Source organism: Solanum lycopersicum, chromosome 4, assembly GCF_036512215.1.
Source record: "Solanum lycopersicum chromosome 4, SLM_r2.1".
Classification (NCBI taxonomy): Eukaryota; Viridiplantae; Streptophyta; class Magnoliopsida; order Solanales; family Solanaceae; genus Solanum; species Solanum lycopersicum.
Window position 1 is genome coordinate 62,866,038 of NC_090803.1, and position 18,641 is coordinate 62,884,678.

At 33.5% G+C, this 18,641-nt stretch overlaps 4 protein-coding genes across 5 annotated transcripts; 2 read left to right on the forward strand and 2 right to left on the reverse strand.

The window, feature by feature from the left end:
* Positions 1-3,372: 3,372 nt before the first annotated feature.
* Positions 3,373-6,789, forward strand: LOC101249071 (protein CutA, chloroplastic). Its single transcript, XM_004237928.5, has 6 exons — positions 3,373-3,664; positions 3,771-3,886; positions 4,754-4,816; positions 5,664-5,695; positions 5,942-6,036; positions 6,406-6,789. The coding sequence occupies exons 1-6, from the start codon at positions 3,516-3,518 to the stop codon at positions 6,488-6,490; spliced, it is 540 nt and encodes a 179-aa protein (XP_004237976.2). The 5' UTR covers positions 3,373-3,515; the 3' UTR covers positions 6,491-6,789.
* A 167-nt stretch (positions 6,790-6,956) lies between these two features.
* On the reverse strand, positions 6,957-10,113 carry tft10 (14-3-3 protein 10). The gene is given in 4 exon segments (NM_001247349.1): positions 6,957-7,260; positions 7,361-7,477; positions 8,179-8,301; positions 9,574-10,113. Coding segments are annotated over 4 exon segments (759 nt in total). The 5' UTR covers positions 10,072-10,113; the 3' UTR covers positions 6,957-7,239.
* Positions 10,114-11,022: 909 nt separating this feature from the next.
* LOC101249352 (pentatricopeptide repeat-containing protein At5g18475) lies at positions 11,023-13,937 on the forward strand. The gene is made up of 2 exons (XM_004237929.5): positions 11,023-11,336; positions 12,254-13,937. Exon 2 carries the CDS (start codon positions 12,312-12,314, stop codon positions 13,845-13,847), a length of 1,536 nt encoding a protein of 511 aa, XP_004237977.2. The 5' UTR covers positions 11,023-11,336; positions 12,254-12,311; the 3' UTR covers positions 13,848-13,937.
* A 246-nt stretch (positions 13,938-14,183) lies between these two features.
* LOC101249634 (uncharacterized) lies at positions 14,184-18,185 on the reverse strand. 2 transcript variants are annotated; one of them, XM_004237931.5, is made up of 6 exons: positions 17,989-18,185; positions 17,664-17,818; positions 16,885-16,962; positions 16,646-16,721; positions 14,694-14,767; positions 14,184-14,611 (listed from the first exon to the last, which is right to left on the reverse strand). In XM_004237931.5, the coding sequence occupies exons 2-6, from the start codon at positions 17,787-17,789 to the stop codon at positions 14,540-14,542; spliced, it is 426 nt and encodes a 141-aa protein (XP_004237979.2). In that variant the 5' UTR covers positions 17,790-17,818; positions 17,989-18,185; the 3' UTR covers positions 14,184-14,539. The 2 variants fall into 2 exon arrangements, with proteins under 2 accessions (XP_004237979.2, XP_069153446.1); XM_069297345.1 differs by lacking the exon at positions 16,885-16,962 and having other exon boundaries at positions 17,989-18,136.
* Positions 18,186-18,641: the final 456 nt, after the last annotated feature.

Consider the following 18,641-nt stretch of genomic DNA (forward strand, 5'->3'; position numbering starts at 1 on the left):
AAATTCTAGTAATGTGATAATAGAAGATCACACCATCAGCTTTTATAACCACATATGCGTGAATTATTTTGATGATCATTATCTTCTCTATAAAAATTAATAATGTGAAATATAAAAAACGAGGAAAATTCAAATTTAAACAAAACATAAAAACTCTACTTTAATGTTTTTTTTTCTAATGATAGTTTATTCAAAATACTATATACTATACATATACAAACGATATTAATGGTAATATCGATGCGTATATGTCTGAATTAGTGTATGTTAGATTAACTATTCTAAATATCAATTATATTTTTAGTGTCAAGTTAAATACGAAATAAAATAATTTCACGGTACGAATAAATTAATTCCACGAAGGGACATGTCTTCAAAGTTTTATTGGTGAATTACATTCTACTAAACACTAAACAAATCAGTATTGGATTATTAAAGCTTCTTCTCTTACTTCCAAATTATGTCTTTTTATATAAAAATTCGTGCTGTTTGCGTTTGGTTTCATTTGGGAGTGAAGAAGGGACCACTTGTTTGGGAAAATAAAATTAAACAAAAGCTTTTTTTTGGGTGTGGTGTTTGGTATTTGTTTTTGGGATCTCGTTACGAAGTTTAACTCTAATATCTGTTTTAAGATTTGATTAATTTGTATTTGCATTAAAAAAAATGTCTTTAAATCCATTTTGAATCTTGATTGATTTATATTTGTATTGAGATTTCTTATGAAACACATATGTGTAGTATGTAAAATCGCCGTCCTGGGGAGAGAGACCGACGTGTTGCTTATGTTAAAATGACGATAGCGCTAACAAAAAATTCAATATACACCGGCCACTGCCTACTTTGATATTTATTCTGTGGCCTAATTCAATATACATTTTCAATTGATAATTGATTCAACTTTATCTTTAAAAGATTGAGTTTCGAAATAAAGTATTTCTTACCAGATAAATTTTATTCTCATAATTCAAATCGAACATCGTTGATTAAGGATAAATAATTACTTAGAACTTTATCGCGATCTTTCACCGTACACGAAGAAAAAAGTAGTTTTATTTGCTCAAAATTAGGGGATTCTTGTCATTATTGGACATTTTCCAGCTAAATAATCCAACCTAATTAATTTATAATTTAAAAGTTAAAGTTTACAGGTATATGGCTATCAAGATGCTCTATGTGTTTAATAGATTTTAATTGGTAGATTTGGAATACACGTCGATTTTGTACGAATTTAATCACTTGTTAATATTGACTTAAAATATAGATTCGTTAGTCCTTTCCATAAGTCAATTAATTCAAAATTTAGTGGTTTTATTAATGAAATTATTTTAATGAGTTAAACTATATATTTCGATTTAATAATAAGTTATGATTTTAAAATAATGAATAAATGAGCAAGAGGACAACTTTTATAGTGATTGCATGTAAATTTCAAAATGGTCAATTATAAAAATAAATTATGATAAACTCTAATGATAAATAAAAATAAATTATGATAAAAAAAAAAGTCCAAACTCGATACATATAATTTAACATTTAAATTTATCTCCGATTTTGTTTTTTTTTTCTTTCTGGTAATTAAATTTTATTTCTACTTGACACTTGAATTAATTTTTTTTTTTTTGAGATCTATTTTACTGTTAAGTAATAGATCAAGCTACATGCATCTACTCTATATGTCAAACAAAACGTTCATATATTTGGAATTTTCCCATTTTAAAATCTTGGTCAACGATTTTATAAAGTTTAATAGAATTAAAAAAAAACAAGTTAAAAAGGACAAAAACCATAAGGGGACTACTTTTAATCTCGACATGTACAAACTTAAAAAATTTCAATTTCAAACATAGATTATTATTTTTTTTTAAAAAAAAAACAAGTGTTTTCGAGAAAAAGAAACTATTTGGAAAAAATTAAATCAGAAAAAAAGAAGATAAAAACTGCACCATTCTATATTTGCGATAAAACTACATTTGATCGATAAAATTTTAATTTTCTTTTTATATTATTATCGTCGTTGATATAATTTTTTCATTTTCAGAGAGAGAATTTGATGAGGCTCTTAACAAGCCCAACCCAATTCCACAGGGGCCTCATATGCACAATAAAGCAAAAAGCTTGAAAAATTAGTAGTATTTATATATTGCTTAATCTTACAAACACAATATTGATCTTACATTTTTATATAAAAAAGTAAAATAATTTACTCAAAATATTCTTCAAATCATTATGGTATTCATTCTGATTGATTTTTGCCATGAACTTTTTTAGCAAAGCCAGAATCATTTTGATGTTCACTTCATTCGATAAATTACCTAACAAAATTAAACTTTAGTCCATCATGTCATCTTTCGAAATCAAAGCCTTCTAAAAAGAACTCATTAAGAAAAAGAGAAACTTCTACATATAGCCACTCCAAAATAGCTTAATTACTCTTCATAACTATAGATGGATAATTAAAATTTGTAGCTACATTTTATAGGGAGGATAGAGGCGAGAGAGACTGGGAGAGAAGAATGGGAGAGAGGTGAATTATATATGTATATCAGTTAGATAATTGTATATTACACATATGTATTCATATAAGAGATATTGGGAGAAGGAGGAGGGAGGCGAGCGAAAGAGGGCAGAGAGTGGGATAAAGGTGAAATGTATAATGTATATCAGTTAGATAATTGTATATTATATATATGCATTTGTATATATGGCAAGCAAGATTGGGAGAGGGAGCGGAGAAACGAGCGAGATTGGGAGAGAAAGGAGAGAAGTGATCGAGAGGGAGGAGAGAGGCGAACGAGAGAGGAAGAAGAGTGAGAAAGAGGTAAATTGTATATGTATATCGGTTTGATAATTGTAGATTATACATATGTATTCGTATATATGACAAGAGATTTTGGGTGAGAGAGGAGAGAGGCAAACGAGATTGAGAGAAAGGTGAACGAGAGAGGGCAGAAAGTGAGAGAGTTGTGAATTATATATGTATATCGGTTAGATAATTGTATATCATACATATGCATTTGTATATATGGCAAGCGAGATTGGAAGAGGGAAGAGAAAGGCGAGCGAGATTTTGGGAGAAGGAGAAGAGATATGAATTGTTTATGTATATCAAATAAATAATTGTATATAATACATGTGTATTTGCATATCCTGACCAATTATATATATACAAATGTGACTAAGTATACAAACTCGAAGTCAGCCTACATAATTAATGTATAATATTAGTCGTAAGTAATAAGTATATCAAACTATAGTTATAATAAATAATTATTTAATATAAATTTAATTAACCGCATAATTTTTCCCTTAAAAAAACTCCGTTGATGACCACTGTCCCCCCTCAGCCCATCCCAATTTCAGAGAGGCCCTCATTTTTTATTGGATTCAAAAACTAAAAAGCCCAAATTTGATCTTCTCTAGAAAGTTTCAGGCTTTCAACAATTCTTTGCTTATTGGTTAACAATGGCTTTAATCAAGAAAATAAGCAAATACTATAAAAAGCAGAACAAATATCAATGGCGTTAATAGCATCATCGAATTTATTCCGTCGGAAATTGCCCATAGTGGGGGCTTTTTGTGTTCTTACTTTTGGTCTTTCTAATCTCTCTGTCCCTTTTACTAATACAGGTTTTGCTCATTCACTTTCCTTTGCCCCTCTTTTGCGGTAATTTTTCATTTCTCTTGTGATTTCTCATCAGAATTTTGAGATTGGTTTGTGGGGTTTTAGAGAAAAATAATATCTGGGGTTGGTTTTGTTTTGACATTTTCAGGTCGAAATTAGGTGGTGAAAGACGAAGTACAAGTGTTAGTAGAATAAGAATGGAAGCTAGCAGCAAGATTGTTCCAAGCATTGTTGTTTATGTCACTGTTCCTAACAAAGAATTGGGTTTGTTTTATCTCTCTTTTTTGTAGGTTTGGCATTTGATTTTATTATCTCTGGATGATTGTTTTTTTTGTGAATTTTTCAGTGAAATTGTAATCTTGTTGAGGGTCCTAGCTGAATTATGATCTCTGTTTGGACTGTTGAGTTTTGTTTGCACTTGAACTTGATTCATGGTGATCGCTTAGTCTGGGGATCACATATATGTTTTTTCCTTTGCTGGTTCTCTCTGGTTTGCTTTTAGTGTATTCTTAGATAGAATATTTTGAAGGATAGTTAGGGTGTGTTCGGTAATAAGTGAATTTCTTACTTATTTTCTTGTGTTCGGTATGTAAGCAAAAAGTATTATCCTAAAAGCATTTGTATATGATCTAAGAGAGTGGTGAAGGTGAGGTCCGATGGAGGGTGGGAGGACACGATCAATGTGGAATACTACTTGTGGAACTTGTTTTCCATACTTTTATTAGGGAAGTCATTTTTCTTATTTTTAAGGAAACTAGTTTCCCAGAGAAAATGTTTTCAAATATTTTGACCACCCGAACGTGGAAAACTGAAAAATTATTGAACACACCCTTAGAGTAACTTCTTTGGATCCAAGCTCTTTAAATTTGTGAATGTCAGTCATTATCTGAACAAAAAAGGGGAGAATCTGCACTATTCTATTCGGCTTGTATGGAAGTGCCAATAGTCTGAAGCAATATTTATTTTCTTTCCGAGTGTACTAATTTAAACATGTTATGTAAAGATGGTTTCAGTATAATTTTCCACAAATATTTGATGAATCTTTTTGATTACTTTTATATAATCTCTGTGATTTCTGATGCTATTGATGGAACTTTAGCATCATGATCTTGGATTCTGACGAATTTGCAGGTAAGAAACTGGCAGGAAGCATAGTCAAGGAGAAACTTGCAGCATGTGTTAATCGAGTACCAGGCGAGCACAACTCCTTATCAATTCTCTAACTAGACAAAGTAACCTTCATGTTTTTGTCTTGCACTGAACGAATGATCCATCTCTGAAAGTATCTTTACCATCATTTGCATGTTTAGACCTCAGGAATTCAACTTCAGTTCAACATTTTGCTAATACTGATGTTCTTGGGAAAGTGTGGTTCTCTCTTGTTGTCGTAAATTGAATTAGAAGAGTGCTAATTTCACATCATTTTCTACTAAACACTTTGCGCTTGAACTTAATTGATTCCTTCAAATGTACGTAACCATTAACTTTTTAAGTATTTTGATTCTTTATCACTTGCATGAAGCAATTTGCATATACAACTCGAATATATTGCCGTTTCTCTTGTTTACTGCCTGTACTGTTGCGTGCTTTTGACTATACTCTGTTCCAGTGTTTGAACCTTATTGAGATCCTGGAAGAATTTTTGGGGTTTGAAGGGATATAAACTGTAGGTTTTGGTAATTGGTACTGATTTCTATAAACCGGCTCTATCCAGGGGCATCTGCACAGTTATGTATTTTGTAAAAGAAAGGCGTATCAACTAGCTTTTTGTTTGTTTCTGTTTGTGACACTGCTTCAATATTTACTAACCTATGTCTGGCAAAACACCCCAAAGTGCATTTTAACCGTGTATGTCTCCCTCAGCATTCCCTTACATATATAGGAGTCTTCTTGGTTGCGGAGTTACTCAAATTGAAGCTAAAATTATTAGATTAGTTGGTCTCCTCAGAAGTCTTGTTCTCCAAGTTAACATGTTACAGTTATGACTAGTACATCAAGAAGCTTGTGGATGTATAAGTGAATTGATATGCTGTGTTTGCAGGTGTAGAATCCGTTTACGAGTGGCAAGGAGAGGTAAGTCAGTGGCAGGAGTTTCACTAGAAGGGTTTAAAATATGAAAAAGTAAAAAACACACAAACAAGTCAAAGGGGATTCAACATCTACTATATATACATAAAAAAATAATCTATCATGTATAAACAGCATAATTTTCCGTTCAAAGAGGTTTGGATGAACCTAATTGGCTCTGCCCCCGTACACTATATGTGTCGGTGTTGTTTTCTAAGAGTAATTTTGCTTTTTGTTTTTTTTTGTTAACAGATACAGACCGATTCTGAAGAGCTGCTTATAATCAAGACCAGGGAATCCCTTTTAGAAGCTCTTACGGAGCACGTGAAGGCCAACCATGAATATGAGTAAGTCCTTGCATCTTTGCTTTTTTTTTTTTTTTCTTCTTCCAATTATAAGACATCAAGTTGCTTCTAAGTTTTTAACTTGTCATTTAATATTCGACCATCTTATTTTCTGCAAAAGTTAGACAAACCTGGCATAGATCATCCTTTTGAAATCTGTTTCCAATGTTAAAAGTGGTTTTAGGAGGAAGACAGATTTTTCGTGAATAGTTATGTGTTTGTGATGAGAATGATCCCACATTCAGACCGCAATAATCCCACTTCACTTTCTACCAGTCCGTGAGCCTGTGGTTTCTAAACATTCATGCTTGGTCTTATGCGTGAAAAGAGTGCATGGATTATTTTGATCCTTGTCTTGGTTGTTTTTTGCAGTGTTCCTGAAGTGATTGCCATTCCCATAGTTGGTGGCAGTCCACAGTACCTAGAATGGCTCAAGAACAGCACAAGGGATGAATGATTTAGACCAAGACAAGCTTGTTCAACCTTGAGCCTGTAACTTAGTAAGAGTCGAACACAAACGTCTATGTTATTTGGTATTTTCAAAGTACTTGTTACTTAAACGGTGTTGTTAGTCTTGACTCTTGATCTGAGGTCTATAATCTATCCCTAAATAGTATATCTTTATCTTACATTCATGGGTGATTCTGGGCATTGTCCTTTGTATACATGGTGACAGAATGAAACCTTCAAAAAAGTTGTACCCTTGCTTTCGAGTGGATTATGATTGAATAACTAATATTCAGGAGTTTGCATCTATGTTGAATTAACATATTCATGAGACTTCTGGACAAAATTATTAAGTCGAAATGAGAAATAAGATTTGTTGAAGTTTGATAGTAATTTAATACTAAAATTCAGATTGTAATTTAATACTACAATTCACCATTCTCAATTGGGTGAGCCATCAACAGTTTACAATAGCACCATTCACAAAAGATTTGTATCCCATTTTCATGATACCTTTTGAAACATCATTCTCAAAGACACAAGCATTAATTTAAGTTTTTTCTAATACACAGTACTAGGGTTCCATTGCAATAAGAGATAAATAATCTAACAACTAGATTTCCAAGTACCAAACCACCACAAGTCAAATTATCAAACATAACATAGGTCAACCCGAAGCTGTCTTTTTTCTTATACAATAAGTCAGCACAACAAAGCAAACAACATTTATAGCCCATTCCTAAATAGAGACCATGCCAATCAAGATTCATCCAACTGATCCTGCATTAAGCACATGACAACAATTAAAGAAAGATTCATAAGTAATAACATCAAGTTTCAGAGCAAGTACGTCTGTGCAACCTTCAACAGAAGCACCTACCTGAGCATCTGAGGTCCAAAGTGTGAGATTGTCTCGTAGGAGTTGCATTATGAGGGTGCTATCCTTGTATGATTCTTCACCTAAAGTGTCCAGCTCAGCTATCGCTTCCTCAAATGCCTAAACAAGTAGACAAAAAAAAAAAATCATCCCAAATGCAAAGATATGGATCGCTCTTAAAGATCAACTGGCATGCGAAAGCATAATATAGATACCATAGAGACTGATGGCAAAACCTAAATGCTTGATCTGCATGTTACCTTCAATTTGAAGAGGAGTAAATACAAGGCTCAAGGTTCTTAACCAACTATAAATCAGTTTTATAGCCAAAACTAAATGGATAGGTAGGATTGTCGTCATTTCTAACTTCACCAACAATTTTACAGTACACTAACTTCTTGACTTAGACTATGCAAACTTTAGAAGAAGAATATACGCGCACCGACGCAGATCATTTCTGCATTTGCTTTTATATAACTTATCCTACTGTCATCTCTCTTATAATTAAGTTGTCAACTCACTTCCTCTAAATCACTTGGATTTCAGCTGTCTCCAACTTGACCTCTCTCATCCTATCCATCCATTTCCCACTCATTAATTCTTTCTTTTCTAATAAGTCAGATCACTTTCTTCTCCCTGAGTCACCACTCTATTGGCCTTGCATTCTACATATTTCACTGCATCTCACCATTGATATTCAGTTACCCTTCCCTGACTTTATTCGATGGCTCTTTTATTAGTCAAAGCTAAACAACAGTTCAGCCTGCTCAGAACATATAAAACTGCAAATGAAGCATACTACCATAAACACTAAATTTTACCTGTTTTGCCATACTGCAAGCTTTGTCAGATGAGTTCAGTATCTCAAAGTAAAAGACAGAGAAGTTGAGTGCAAGACCAAGCCTTATGGGATGTGTTGGAGGCAGATCTGTCAGTGCAATTTCCTTCAATGACATCAAAGGCAGAGAAACAGAATCAGTGAAACTCAATTTTCCAACTATGTGATGGAAATCAGTATACAAAATGAAATGCAAGGATATGAACAACTGTAGAACAGATACTCACAAACCAAACTAAATAATTTCTAAATAAAGGGAGCAAAAACAGAGAGAACTAAAAAGTCCAGGTAGCGATCATCCTAAACTCCTCTATACAGTGTCCAAAATGCGCAGCACTATTAAAAAGCCCTTGAATGTGAAGTTAATTTTGTGAGTCATACACCCAACCCGAGTAAAAACAAACTGCTCCTTGAGTGTTCCTAAATACATAAATGACACAACTATAGCTAAATTGGGTGCAAGCCTTATTAATGCACACATCCTTGGATATTTACAAACACTGATCACTTTACAACCAATCTTCTAACTAAACACAACAAGGACTTCTTCGTCATTTCAGTTCAATCTTTAATTTCAAAAAAGCATCAAAGCAATTTGGTGTTGAAAAACCCTTCTTGGATGGAGTTCATCTGTTACAGATATGAAGCATCATAATAAATGTGACACTGCTTAGCAACAACAGAGTAAAGCTACAGTGTTCTCTGTACTTGTACCAATTAATTCCTCTATAAAGATAATACATTTACATAACATATTAGAAAAATATGTGTTGAGAAGACAAATTGTAGCAGAAAAATCAACATTATATGCTAATGCAAGATTCTCCATCACAATCTCAATGAAAGAACTAATTCCAGGTTGCAATGGCTAAAACTGTATTTATATTGAAATCTAGCTACAGTATCAAGATGCTTTGTCCCCATCTCAACACAAATCCTGCTATCACAACAAATAACTAGGAAGACCTAGATGCAGTTTAGCCCAGAGGCCCAATGTCATATCATCTTTAACCTGTAGCTAAGCAATTTGTTTCTTACAATTTAAATCACAATAGAAAGAAAAGCTATAATGGAACAGAAAAGATCAAACTGGATTGAACAATCCCCGCTAGTTTATTTTTATTAGCACCAACCTACACAACATTTTCAAAGCAAATATATAAAATTCAGATCAGTCTCTACATTTACATCGAAATGATCTACAGTTACTACATTAATTTCAGATCTCAATGAAAATCCTACTAGCAAAACAAGTTAATAAGAAAACCGAACAGTAATAAGCCCTAATCTGAAGAAAAGTACAAAGCACAAACAAAAATCAAACTCAAAACCTAGAAGATACCGCAAAATAGGAAAAAATAGTCAACTCAAACAGTACCTGAGCAGCCTTATAAGAATTCATAGTGTCTTCAGCAGCCTGCTTCCTCTCATCACCAATCTTAAACTCAGCAAGATACCGGTAATAATCACCTTTCATCTTAAGGTAAAACACCTTCGATTCACTGGTAGTAGCAGAGGGAACAAGATTTGACTCAAGCAACTTGAGTATACCAGCACAAACCTGCGAAAGTTCATTCTCGACTTTACCTCTGTACTCCTTAACAAGATGCACATGTTCTTCGTTCTTCCGCGATTCCTCCTTCTGTTCAATAGAGGAAACAATACGCCAGGCAGCACGAAGAGATCCGATCACGTTTTTGTAAGCGACAGAGAGGAGATTCCTTTCCTCAACGGTGAGTTCGCCGGCCGGCGTGGAGTTGAGAACTAGTTTGTCCATGAACTGAACCATTTCTTCATAGCGCTCGGCTTGTTCAGCGAGTTTTGCTAAGTAAAGACACTGTTCACGGCTGAGATTTTCAGGGATTAGAGCCGCCATGGATGAAGTAGAGAGAAAATTTAGGCGAATGAGAATCGATTCTTCTCAACACTGTATGTGTGAAGTGAGAAAAAGAGAGAGAAGGGACTTTTATGGCGTTTTTTTCGCCCTTTTTCTTCGGTTTCCATATACACGTGGAGTCAAACACACTTTTCTTTCTCTTTTTCATTTCTCGTTCTCCGAGATTTTAGATTCGAATATAAAACCTCTTATTCATAGGTATGAATTTAAAGATAAAACGATATAAATTTAATAATATTGTGTCTAATAATAATCGAACTACAAGAATATTAATAGAAGTCAAGTAATATTTGATATCAATTTTTATAAATTGATAAAAATATCTTTAGCTTAGGTGGATTTTCATTATCAATAATTATGTTAATCATAATTTTATAAGAATTCAATGTATCTTGATTTAGATTCATGTAACGAATTCGAAGTATCTATTTTCAACTAAAATGTCACTATCTTTATGAGTGATAACTATAGAAAAAGACTCTGCAATTTAGAATTTTTTGGGTGTAGTCCAAATCAAATGAAGGTTGAAGTTGTGTAGACTATGATTATATCGAGTAACAATTCTTTTAATTATAGATTTTTTAATAATGAAAATATTTTAAAAGAAATAAAGAATGAATCGTAATTATTTTTTATTCAAATATATATATATTTTTAAAAATTACTATTAAAAACTTTATTAAATTACCTATCCGACATAAATTTTTTTTTTGGATGAAATCAATTATAAACTTCAAAAATTGAATATTGTTTGCTTCATGAAATGTAATGATATTCAATAACAAGAGGAATAATGTGAGAGATTATTTAGAGGGAATTTGAATTACGAGACATAGTTTGAAGTAATAAATATATAAAGCTCTAGTTTTAAATTATTTTTAATGAAATATATCTAAATTGAATCTCATATTATTAATATACAAGAATCTTAAAATATAAAATGAATTAATACACATAATAAGAATATTTACCTAATTAAATAATTTTCTCTTATATATTTCTAACTCATTTAAATTCAACTCAATCATTTTTCAAAGATAAATTGAACTTTACAATTGCAAACAAAAAAACCCTGAGCCCTTCTCGTCGACAAAAATCTCATCACTGAATCCCTCTACCGGTTCTTGTCCATTTCTGCAAATTTGGCGAATTGACTTGTTAAATCTACTACTAAGTTTACCCTTTTCTTGAATAGGGGTGAAAAAGAGGGATCTTGGACTGTAAGCTCCATCGTTCATTAACTGGTAAACAATTTAACAGTAGTATGCTGTAGTGATTTCTCTGATTTTGCTCTAAATTTTGTTTCCAAGTATTCAAAATTAGTTTTAGGATTTTGGGTTTTCAGTCTAGCTCCGATGGGTATGTTAGTTTTTGTGCCATATTGTTATTTGTTGTGTTAGTGGTTGCTACTTGATGTTGTGTAGATTTTCTGACTTGCTTTGCTGTAGGGTTTTCGAAAAGTAGTGGTAGAGTAACCCACTTGTGAGATTATAGTGAGTATGTTGTTGGTTTGGATTGTGAAAAGATGTGTCTTTTTCAAGTGAATGATTGATGCTTTAATCTAAATAGTTGATATGGTCGAGTTGAAATATGCAACACTTACGCAATGTCATATGCCATTCCATTTTCTAGATTCATTGTAGCGAGAAAATCTCCCTAGGAATGGTAAGGTCTGTGTACACTCTACCCTTTTCAGACCCAGTTGTGGGATTACACTAGGTATATTATTGTTGGTTTGGGTTGTGAAAAGATGTGTCTTTTTTCAAGTGAATGACTGATTCTTTAATCTGAATAGTTGATATGGTCTAGTTGAGGTCTGCAACACTTGCACAATATCATTCACCATTCCATTTTCTAGATTCATTAGAAGTGAGAAAATGAAACTAGGGAAAGAGTGGGGATGGTTTATCTTTACATGAAAATAAGGGATATGTTCAAGACTTATGTCCTATTTTGGATAAATGAGCTTTAAAAGTGGATTCTCCCGTGAATTTAGTAAAAAATGTTGATTGTGCTGGTGTTAACTGAAAAATATAGTTACGTGGATGCAAAGTGTTGTGTTAGGCCAAAATTTTGAGGGGGTATGAGCCGATTGTGCTTATTCTCATGTATGTATGAGAGTTGGGATGGAGTATAACTTTTTTTTTCTCTACCCTAACAGCTGCATGTAATCTTCTGGCGGAATTCGAGTCACGGATCCTGCAGTCTTGTTAACTTGGATGAAAGCTATTGGGCACACGAAATGCAGTCTCTGTTCTTCATCTAGGTTATTTTCATCTTCAGTTCAATGGATTTCTCCTCTGGATTACCAGCGCAGGAATTCCCCGAGGCCAGATGCTCCTATCGAGAGAGATGGCACTTCACAACTAGTGCCAAGAAAACGCAAGTATATATCCCATGAATCCGCAGTCAATTTGATAAAACAAGAGAGGGATGCACTACGTGCCCTGGAGATCTTTAACAAGGTTTCTGACCAGAAGGGTTTCAATCACAACAACTCCACCTATGCTGTTCTTCTCCATAGACTAGCTGTTTGCAAGAAATTCGAAACAGTTGAGGCTATTATTCATCAGATGAGATATGAAACTTGCAAGTTTCATGAAGGCGTATTTACAAATCTCATGAAGCATTACTCCAGATCCTCTCTCCACGAAAAGGTTCTAGTGATGTTTGATGCAATCTTGCCTATTGTTCGAGAAAAGCCTTCGCTCAATGCCATTAGCACATGTCTGAATCTGCTTGTTGAAGCAAAACAGATTGAACTGGCGAAGGAATTTCTCTTAAACGTGCAGAAGCATCTACATTTGAAGCCCAATACATGCATTTTCAATATCCTGGTCAAGTATCATTGCAAAAAAGGGGATGTTGACGCTGCATTTGTAGTAGTAGAAGAGATGAGGAAGTCCAGAGTTTCTCATCCCAACTTGATTACTTACAGCACCCTCATGGATGGCTTATGCCGATGTGGAAGGCTTCAAGATGCACTTGACCTTTTTGAGAAAATGCTTGCGAAGGATCAGATTCCGCCAGATGCATTGACTTACAATATCTTAATAAATGCATTTTGTCGTGCAGGAAAGGTGGATAGAGCTAGGAATATAATAGGATTCATGAGGAAAAATGGATGTCAACCAAATATAGTTAATTACACAGCTTTGATGAATGGATTTTGTAAAGAAGGAAGAGTTGAAGATGCCAAGGAGGTATTTCATGAGATGAAGGGAGTAGGCCTAAAACCAGATGTAGTAGGATATACAACATTGATCAATTCCTTCTGTAGGGCTGGTAAGGTTGACGAAGGCATCGAGTTACTTGATGAAATGAAGGATAAAGGGTGTAAAGCTGATGATGTGACAATAAAAATCATACTCGGGGGATTGTGCAGAGCTTCTAGATCAAGTGAAGCTTTCGATATGCTTGAGAGGTTACCTTATGATGGTGTCCATCTAAGTAAAGAAAGTTACAGGATTGTGTTAAATTTCTTGTGTAAAGAAGGTGAGCTAGAAAAGGCGATGGACTTGTTGGGTTTGATGTTGGCTAGACGATTTGTGCCCCATTTTGCTACGTCTAATGAACTGATAGTTCAACTATGCGAGGCTGGAAAGGCAGTTGATGCAGCTTTGGCATTGTTTGGGCTGTTAGAGATGGGGTTTAAGCCAGAGCCTCAGACATGGAGTATGTTGATTGATGTGATATGCAGGGAAAGAAAGTTGTTGCCTGCTTTTGAATTACTTGATGAGTTGGTTCTGCAATAGTTACTACTCACATGTGTTGTGATTTTAGGCATTTTGTATTCTTCTTCAGTGACTTTTTTTTTTAATAAAGAAGATAGTTGAATATGCCAATTTCGGCGTCATTAGCTTGCAGCAGACATCAACATATGCTCAATGGAACTTTAATCTGCATCTGTTATGCATTTTACCAGAAAAAGGGTAGCAGTTTGCATTTGAATAAGCTCAGAGTCTATGCAATAACTCATTTCAACTAACACATAGCTGAAATAGTTCACAATCTTTATATCTGACTGCTGAAGAAATTGTTGATAGAGAGCTCAACAAAATACCCTGATAAGGTAAAAGATTCAAAAATAATTTGATAGAAAATGTGTGCACAACCACAACCGCATTTCATTCTTAACCATGATTTAAGATCAACATAAAAATCCATGGATATTCTCGAAAGAAATCTATGAGAACGAGAGCCACCAGTTCTTCAGTCGATACACCTCCCAAAAAGAGAAGAGGATAGAATAGAAGAAACAAGGTTTCTTATAAACAGTACTCTAAAATGAGGTTTGTGAATAGGGCAGTACATGTGCAGAGATAGTACAATAGCCTAATTGATGTCAACTACAGATCCAGCTTTTGTGCATTCCAACTCCTGTAATATGTGGTGGTGCCAGTAGGATCGCAAGATATACTACAACGAGAGGGTGTGTCTTGGTTTTTTACCATATTGAGTGCTTCATACCAAGACCGTTACACGTTAGAATAAGACCCTTGTAGCGATTAAGGTATTCCTGCAATCAAACGTCAGAGCAGTGTTAAGAAAGAAGACCTGGTTACCTAAACTAACCAGGAAGAAATTGGGAGGAAACTTACGACGATATTGTAATCATAGGCTCGTAGCATCCCTTTGTTGTCATATTCTTGTCGTTTCACAGGATCACTCAGAACTGCTTTGACGCAATTGGAAAGTTAGCATATCGAGAAACACAACAAATGCCCTTAATTTTAATGAGAAACAGACACATACAAAGGTGAACGTAAGAGTGGGATTTGAAAATCTAAGACATGTAAAGAGTTGGTGAACATGTCACTGTAGTCTGCATTATCACATTGTCCGACAAGGCAGCTTATATACAACTGTTGTCAAGTGATAAAACCAAAGCGCAATTTTTTTTTGTGTTGTGAAACTTCATATATGCCATAAATTTTATCTACCTTGGGAAGTCAATGATGTCAAGGAGGATAACTCTCCAAAAGTAAGGAGGACTTTAAGTAACACCTATATAATTCAAATTTAGGTTCGGAATTCATAGTAACTATTACTACAAATGGCATCAAGCTTAAAATTACTCTCTCTCTCCCATTCACCCACATACCATAGCAGATAGTATTAAAACCACTGTCAAAAGAAAGTTCCGAGGAATTAGTATCCTTGCACAATCCACTTAAAAAGACATACTTCACACACTAAGAGATAATTGCATATGTTCATCTCCTCAAGTTGTGTGTAGACTCTGTAAGACTACGCAAATACAAGCTCTAAAGCATCAGTCTATTTATCTCGCTATATCACTAACTTCTTACATCATTTTAGATTGGATTGTTTTTTTTCCCACAATGACAATATGCAACAAGATAGGCAGCTCAGGAAATAAAGACACCTCTTACAAACGCACCCAAACAGTTTATACCAGTCATAACTTGGATAATTAGGTTGCATTAAATTTTTCATTTACGATTAACTAGAAAGATCATGATGAGGGTCCTCTTCTGATATATTCTAAGTTTGTCTAACAAACAATAATTGAAGTCTCATTTAGTGAACTTGTACTTCCTTTATCAGTTGGTTAACACAGAAAGCATAGCCAAGTCTAGCCCCACCTAAAATGAGGAGGTTAAAATACATTGACACCTATACTAAAAACAGGCAACCTTCGGAATTTGAATGACAGAATTCCTAATTCAAATGGAAATGTACAATGATTTGGGAGATAAGATTTTCGTTTTCTTATTAAATGGAATGGATTCACATAATTCATTTTACAAAACTCCAACTAGTTTGAGACTGCGACGCAGTTGAGTTGAGTTCAGTTGTAAATTCTCAAAAACACGGCCAATGAGAAACATAAGTCTTCACAAGCTTGTTATGACATAAATGGACCATTCTTTGCACCAGATTAATCTCATTTGCACTCTTCAACAATTCTAGACCTTCAGAATTACTCTTACAAAAATTGCTGAAATATTCTTTCTCACTATTCTAAACTTTTATGATTAGTTGGCAAATGCAGATTCAAGTGTTTCGAAAAGCGAATGTTAGTCACCCTCTACTGGACTATTCTAGAATCTAGGAGTTCATCTTTAGCACACAATTGTCTTCATAGAAAATATTCATTTACCTGAAGTCTGAACAAACAAATTCATCTCAGAGACTAAAAGACTCACCAAATTAATTTTTTTATCCTAAGTTCTTCAACAGAACTGATCTTCTTATATTCTAAGACCTATAATTTGGCTTAAAGAATATGATATTTGGCATATAAACAGGAACGTCTCGATACTGACTGTACAATTGATGGAACAACAGCGATCTTGAATCTAGATGGGAAACAAGTGTTTGATTCTCAAGTTACTCAATCAATCATGTTACTAGCAGTAGACATATGTTATTAAACAAACTCACTCCAACAAAACCCAGGTATGAAATAAATATTGACTGATTGCAGGTTGACCCCTCTGTATAAATCATCTTTGATTTGTAAAAGGCTTAGGACATAGCCAGTTAAGAATCAAATAAATTGTAACAGCTTTGAAAAAGAACTAACCTTGGTACGCCTCATTTATTTCCTGAAACTTTGAGGTAGAACTATCCTGATCTTTTTGCTTATCCGGATGCCATTTCTGTCCCCCAAAAAAAAATTATAAAACAATGGTCGAACTAAGAAAATGAGATATACACACCTCATAGATCAGATACAACAACATGTATAACACTCACAAAGGTGGAAAAATCATAAACCAGGTATAAAGGAATTGGTTTAGCATGGATAGAATGAAAACTAACCAACGCAAGACGGATAAAATTGGATCGAATGACCTCCTCCGTGGCATCATAATCCACTTCCAGTATTCTATAGTAATCCTACATTCAAGAAATGCCAAACCACAAGTCACGACTGCAACTTCACACAACATCCCAACAAATAAACCCAAAATTCCCTTCCAGTATCCCAAAATAATCCTACATACACATTTGAGGAACACAAAAACCCAAATTTGACACAAATTTCTATAGCAAAAACCAAAACCCACAACCAGAATCCTGTAACAATCCTACAAATAACACAAATAGTCAAGAAATGCAAACCCCGGCAATAAAAAATCCAAACTTGACAACTAATTTCTAAAATGAAACCAAAATCCTATAGTAATCCTACAAATAACACAAATAGTCAAGAAATGCAAACCCCACCAACCAAAAACCCAAACTTGACACAAATATCTAAACCAAAACCCACAACCAGAATCCTACAATCCTCCTAGACATAACACAAAAAGTAAAGAACTACAAACCCAACCAATCAAAAACCCAAACTTGACACAAATTTCTAAAACAAAACCAATAACCACAACCATAATCCTATATATAACACAAACAGTCAAGAAATGCAAACTCCACCAATCAAAAACCAAACTCTAAAACAAAACCAAAATCCACCACCACTATCCTGTAATAATCCTACACATAACACAAACAGTCAAGAAATGCAAACCCCACCAATCAAAATACAAACTTTACACAAATTTCAACCAAGAAAAACCAAAATCCTCAGATAAAAGTACCTTGGGTTTAGACAACACTGACAAGAAATCAAATTTAAGATAAGAATCATCTTCTTCTTGCTGCTGCTGCTGCTGTTCTTCCTCATATTCTTGTCCAAAATCATTGCCCCACTCGTCCCACATCATCTTTTCTTTTCAAAAAAATAGTTTCAGCACTGCAAAAATAAAAAAAACCACAAAGGATTTATCTGATTCTTTTTACCAGAGCCGACAGAAAAAAAAATTGTTGGAAAAAAATCAATATATATATGATAAAAATCTAGTTTTTTTTTTTTTTTTGAAGTTTTATCTTGGATAAAAAATAATAAAAAGCACGTCTAGATACCCGCTAATATGAGAGAATTTTATCTAATCCGAAAAGGCAAGTAAAAATCCCACAAGAAGAGGCAGACCCAAAAAAAAAAAAAAAAAAGAGAGATAAAAATTGAACAAAAATTAGGAAAAATCTATTAATTTGGAACATTTTTTCAATTATAAAAATCCTCTGGGGCTATTTTTGCACTTTTGTTTGGATTGTTTCCTTGTTTTTAAATTTTTATTATTATTATTATTATCTAGTCAGAATAATTATTTTTTTTAATTTATACTATATATTTATAATTTCTTTTCATAATATTCACAAGTTATATTATCATCTTTAAATAAATTTAAATTAAGAGTAAAAGCATATAGAAATTGAATTTAGATTAGATGAGGGCTGGGCTTATAAATTTATTAACTATTAGCATAACTCATACATTACGACGGTTTTTGGGACCTTAACTTTGGACATTTAATACCTAAAAAATATTTCTTATTTTATTCAAATACTATTAAAAAAAATATTTTCACTTAAAACCATTTGAAATAATTTTAATGGTGTGACATGGAGTTCAAAATTGTGAAATTATGTACGTCAATTATAGGACTTTTGAAGTTGAAATCATGACAATCAAACTTAAATAAAATGAATCATCACAAATATATTTATTTAATCCG

Bases quoted from the DNA above. Each gene is read 5' to 3' on its own strand.
- LOC101249352 (XM_004237929.5), top strand. From the start codon at position 12,312: ATGAAAGCTATTGGGCACACGAAATGCAGTCTCTGTTCTTCATCTAGG.
- LOC101249634 (XM_004237931.5), bottom strand. From the start codon at position 17,789: ATGATGTGGGACGAGTGGGGCAATGATTTTGGACAAGAATATGAGGAA. The intron at 16,963-17,663 runs GTACTTTTATCT...TCTTGAATGTAG, and splicing joins CAGTGTTGTCTAAACCCAAG to GATTACTATAGAATACTGGA. The intron at 14,768-16,645 runs GTTAGTTCTTTT...GCGTCAAAGCAG, and splicing joins AATAAATGAGGCGTACCAAG to TTCTGAGTGATCCTGTGAAA.
- LOC101249071 (XM_004237928.5), top strand. From the start codon at position 3,516: ATGGCGTTAATAGCATCATCGAATTTATTCCGTCGGAAATTGCCCATA. The intron at 3,665-3,770 runs GTAATTTTTCAT...TGACATTTTCAG, and splicing joins TCCTTTGCCCCTCTTTTGCG to GTCGAAATTAGGTGGTGAAA. The intron at 3,887-4,753 runs GTTTGTTTTATC...ACGAATTTGCAG, and splicing joins TGTTCCTAACAAAGAATTGG to GTAAGAAACTGGCAGGAAGC.